Source organism: Nanorana parkeri, unplaced genomic scaffold (assembly GCF_000935625.1).
Source record: "Nanorana parkeri isolate BGI_ZX_2015 unplaced genomic scaffold, ASM93562v1 scaffold321, whole genome shotgun sequence".
Lineage (NCBI taxonomy): Eukaryota > Metazoa > Chordata > Amphibia > Anura > Dicroglossidae > Nanorana > Nanorana parkeri.
In genome coordinates this window covers 920,455-925,526 of record NW_017306589.1, presented here as the reverse complement: position 1 = coordinate 925,526, position 5,072 = coordinate 920,455, and the positions used below count along the sequence as shown (strand labels likewise).

The window sequence follows — 5,072 nt, the reverse complement described above, 5'->3', positions numbered from 1 at the left end:
GATACAGGAAGTACTCGTGCTAGGTATCAGAGCATTTGGGCGAGTACGAGTACTCACACAAATACTCGGTATCGGTGCATCCCTAATATACATAATACTAAAACTGATGCTCCAAAACCCAAATTGAGTCTTGACTTTCCGAATAACATTCGAGAGCTCCCGGATGCCATTCAGGTCTGGAAGCCTCAGCTTTAATATGGCTCCCAGACTCATATGGCTTTCTGGAGCTCCAGAATGTTATTCGGAAAGTCAAGACTCCCGAATGCCATTCGGGTCTGGGAGCCTCAGCGTTAGTAATATATGTATATGGCTCCCAGACCCGTCTTGTTTTCTGGAGCTCCCAAATGCATTTCGGAAATTCGGATCCCGGATGCCATTCGGATCTAGGAGCTTCAGCTTTAGTATTAATATCTGTAGATGGTTTTCTGTGGTATTCGCAACGAATATTCGTAAACTCATCCGAAACTAACGAAAATTCGAATTTCGTTCGGAACCAAATCCCGAAATAACAAATATCCGAATTGAACTGAATTTTTCCGCAGCTTACATGACTAGTACTGAGTAACATACAGTGAAAGTCGGGCCGTGGACACAAAATGTTCTACTTTAACCTTACTCAGCTCAACGCTACAAGGGGAATACTGCTCAACACACAGCTGTGCAGAGGGGTCCATAGTATACGATACTCCTGCGGTTAGATCCATAGGAAGCTTTACACATTTCGGATCTGAATGCAGCATTTTAGGTTCCTGTGTGCATGAGCCCTAGGTTTTAGTGCCAGCAGGTTGAATCGCTTCCTATACAGTTCTGGAACTTGAGCTGTGAGATCTCTACTTGTGACTCCAAGTCTGCTCACCTGCGGTGGCCTTTTACAAGCGGCAATTGTGCGTACACGCCACAGGCTCAACAGCGCAGAACGTAAAAGCACCTGCTGGCAACGTGTATCCGAATGATAGTATTGCCTGCCGGTGGCTTTAATGGCTGCATGCAGTAATATGAGTCATGCCTGCGAGCTATCTCTCCTTCATGTAAGGTTACAAATTCCCTCCATCATGTGACCGAGCTACACCTGTGAACGCAGCTTGGTGAATGGGATGTGCCTGCAATGTGTGGAGATGAACTACTGGAGAAAAGCAGATGTTACAGGCAGCTGGATGTACTGCATCCATTCAAGAAACACAGACTATGCAATTGCCGTAACCTCCTTTTTCTTGGCTGTCACGCTGATTTCAATACTTTGTGAGTCACCTGGCTGCATGGGGGCTTCCAACCAATCAACTGCAGGACGGGGCATTCCCCACGTCGCAGCTGACCACCAAAAAATGGCGGGATGCTTGGGCTGAGGTCACTGACCTTATATGGCCACATGCCCATATTAGGTTAGGGGTAGGCAACCTTGACACTCCAGCTGAACTACAAGTTCCAACAGCCATTGCAAGACTCTGACAGCCACAGGTATGACTCCCAGACAGATGCATCATGCGATTTGTAGTTTCACCACAGCTGGAGTGCCAAGGTTGCCTATGCCTGGGCCCTAGAGATAAACATTTGTTTATTTTGTACATCCTGCACGTAGTAAACACAGAAAACATACAGACACTATACCACGGCTTTATTAAGCTGTATAATGTGGTTTCGTGGTGGTGGAGACCTATTTTCTAGGCTGTTGCTGGCTTCCTGTCTAAGAAAATATAACCTCGGAAACGTGCCCTGCCCATTTTTTTAAGGCTTATTCACACACGAGGGTGTTTTGGGCATTTTACAACGTAAGTGCATGGCGTTGCACCAAAAAAAAAAGTGCACGCTGTATTTTTGGTGCACTTTGCGATTCAGAATGAGATTGTTCAAATATGCGCCCCAACGCGCAGATTCCGGAGTACACGTCGCAGAGCGTTGCCCCAAGGTGCATTTATTTATCTAGCGCGTCGCTAGAAGTCGATGGTGAGCAGCTGCTGGTTTCTCCCGGGCAGCACAGACTGTCTTCTATCAGGATGCGTGTGCTTGTACCCAGATGACCTCTGCACAGCACAATGGGGGATTTGTGTCTGCTCACATGTGCCAAGCTGTTATCATGAAAACAGCTCCATTCGCCTATACAACACCCTCCCATGATTAGCAGTTCTGAATTTCACCGCCAGATTTGTTTTATTCTTTTTCGCCACAAGATGATAAACACAAATATGTCCATATAAGGAAACCGGAAGCACCGCCATCTTGCTGCTCCTAGACGTTCCCTCAATCGGCCTTGTGACCGACACGCGGCCATCTTGCCACACCCTCTCTCCTGGGGTCACGTCAGGTCATTGTCTAAGTGGGCTATCCATCTTACTACACCCTCCCGCGGAGCACCTGGCAGCCCGCGGGCGGTTCCGCAGGTCCCCCTCCGCCACCCCTTCGCCCCTTCAAGCGGCCAATCCACCGTCCACGGCCTGTCTGTTCGCTTTGCGGCTGGAGGCAACGCCCCCTCTTTTCCTCCTCCTGGGAGGCTGAGCCCCGTCTGGGGGTGTAGCAAGATGGCGGCTCTTCCGCTTCCGAAGTAATCTGGGGCCGAGGGGGGCGGTGGGAGAGTTGGTGGCTGCGGGTCCGGTGCGGGCTGACCGCGGGAGGGAATCAGCGGCGGTGCCTGGTTACTCGGTGGGCTGGCTGGGGAATGGCCTGATCCGTGGAGGGGTGCGGGGATCCCGGAACGCTGGACGGTGCGCCAGAAGAGACACACGGGCCTGGCCGGGATGGGAGACAGAAGGGGTGAGTGTGGGGCTTGAAAGCTTTTGTGGTTCACCTGTGTGTGGTTGGGGGGTGCTGGGCGTTGTGTAGGCCTCTGCATGTCTGGGGAACTACAAGGCCCAGCTGGGAGGCAGCACATTGCCAAGTGTCGGGTGGTATTGGGGATCCCAACCAATGCATGCCATCTGGGCGATAATAAAAGCGGTCCCCAGCTTTACCACTATGGCCATATTTACTAAGGGATTGTGTATATAGTAATTTGTGGTCAGTTATAGCAGCGGTAGGCAACCTCAGCACTCCACCTGAGCTGAAACTACAAATTCCATCATCCCTCTGCCTCTGGGAGCCATCCCTGTGGCCATTAGAGTCTTGCAATGCCTCATGGGACTTGTAGTTCTACAACAGCTACAGTGCCGAGTTAGCTTGCCCCGGAGTTCAAGGGTTAGTTCACCTGTGCAGACAAGGGTACCAGGACGTTTACAAACATTGGGGGGAATTTAAGAAAACTAGAGCAGTTGCCCATGGCAACCAATCAGCTTTTTGGTTTCATTCTCATAGTATAACTTAACAGGGAAGCTGATTGGTTGCCATGGGCAACTGCTGCAGATTCTCTCTGCTCCAGTTTTAATTAATTCCCCTCGTTGTGTAGGTTTAAGATTTGTAGTTTTAATTGCAGCACCTGTAGGCCCGTCGTGGCTGGAGCACTAGTACTGGGAGCGATCAGCGCCGTCCTGGTTGTAATCTGGGACGCCCCGTACTTTGGGTGCGCCACTTGAATGGGCGCTCTTCCCTCTGCGTATGCTCCCTCTGTCACCACAGCGGCTGAGCTCAGGGGCAGGAGTGCGCACACGCAGGCAGAAGAGCGCTCATTCAAGTGATGCTGGGGGTGCGCCCAACATGTGCGGCATCCCAGATCGCAACCAGGACAGCGCTGATCGCTCCTATTAGTACCTCAGCCAAGCCGAGGGCACACTGCAATGGGCCTACCGGTGTTGCAATTCCTAAAGCTACACAATGGTGGTGGAGGGGGGGGGGGTTATCAAAACTGGAGCAGATGGAATCGGGAGCAGTTGCCCGTGGCAACCAATCATCATCTCTCTTCAGTTAGTTAATATAACATTTGAAAATGAGACCGAGAAGCTGATTGGCTGCCGTGCAAATCTCCTCCAGTTTTGATAAATCCCCCCCCCGTGTTCATCAAAGTTCCGGCCCCCTCGTCTTTGCACTGTTGCAAAGGTGAACTAACCCTTTAAAGGCAACTTCTCTGCACACGTCACAATGGGACAGAACATCGATGTGATATGCGGCTCTGTCTAATCTATGCATCCGAATCCACTCGGGAGACTCTTGTGCTACGTGACTGTTGGCAGATCTAAGGCCTGGTTCACGCCTGAAAGTTTTGTAGCGCGTTCAACGCTCGACGCACGCTCTACAAAACGCTCAAACATCTAAATCCCATTGTATTCAATGGGTCTGGTTCACACCTTGGCGTATTTCCGCCCGTCCGAACGCGATACAAAACGGCCTACGCCCAAAGAAGTACATGTACTTCTTTGGGGCGTTTTGGTCTTGCGTTTTCATTGGGATACAGCCAAGTAGCCCACGGAAACGCGCGTCCGTTGCACGGTTTTTGTACTGCGAATCGCGGTAACGCGCGAACAACGCGCATATTCAATACGCCTAGGTGTGAACCCAGCCTAAAGGAGATCGTACAATCAGGTTGTACCGTATGTAGGGAGCTGCAGGGCTCGGTCACACCCGGTGCAATGATCTCCATTGATCAGCGCAGGGGCGCAGAGAAGACGATGGTCCCCTATGGGCCGTGGTCACCGCATACCGGCGCATTGCTGTGTGCTCTGTAGAAGTGCCGCACATCGTCACACGGCGCTGCTCTGCCTGGAGGTGAATGGAGTGTCAACAACAATGTAAACAAGGCGGATGTGTGGTAACAGTTCATTGTACGGCCCCTACCAGCGGGCGCTCACTGCGCATAGCATAACGCGTGGCCGCTGGACCTGTCTGATTGGATAGTTTCGCCTCGCTCTAACATTCCTCAGTTTTGGTGAAGTTCAGGTTGATGTGTATATGATGAGCTTAAAGAACAACGCTGGGAGAGAATAAAAATGAACCCTTGCAGTGGGGCTACCCCGGCACTGCGAGGGTTAACTGCTTGTTTTGGTCTAGGATGTAAAATAAATAACTTATACTTACCTGATCCTCAGTGCTGCCTGGCTGCTAGACCAGTCCTGACAGCCTCTTCTCCCCGGGGGCTCCAGCAGTCTAATGATCCGTGACATCATCACGTCTATTAGATGTGAGGATGACAAGGGACATACCACAGCCAATGG

At 51.1% G+C, this 5,072-nt stretch overlaps 1 protein-coding gene and 1 long non-coding RNA gene across 2 annotated transcripts in view; one reads left to right on the top strand and one right to left on the bottom strand.

Moving 5' to 3' along the window:
- Nucleotides 1-2,541: 2,541 nt before the first annotated feature.
- The window catches only part of LOC108788390, a 14,174-nt gene continuing 11,643 nt past the window's right edge, over nucleotides 2,542-5,072 (bottom strand). The window contains exon 3 of the long non-coding RNA XR_001941337.1: nucleotides 2,542-2,623. This is a non-coding gene — a long non-coding RNA (uncharacterized LOC108788390). The remainder of the gene's footprint in view (nucleotides 2,624-5,072) is intronic.
- RXRB (retinoid X receptor beta) overlaps nucleotides 2,623-5,072 on the top strand; it is a 27,242-nt gene continuing 24,792 nt past the window's right edge. The window contains exon 1 of the mRNA XM_018558148.1: nucleotides 2,623-2,745. Coding sequence (XP_018413650.1) covers nucleotides 2,730-2,745 — 16 coding nt within the window. The 5' untranslated portion in view covers nucleotides 2,623-2,729. The remainder of the gene's footprint in view (nucleotides 2,746-5,072) is intronic.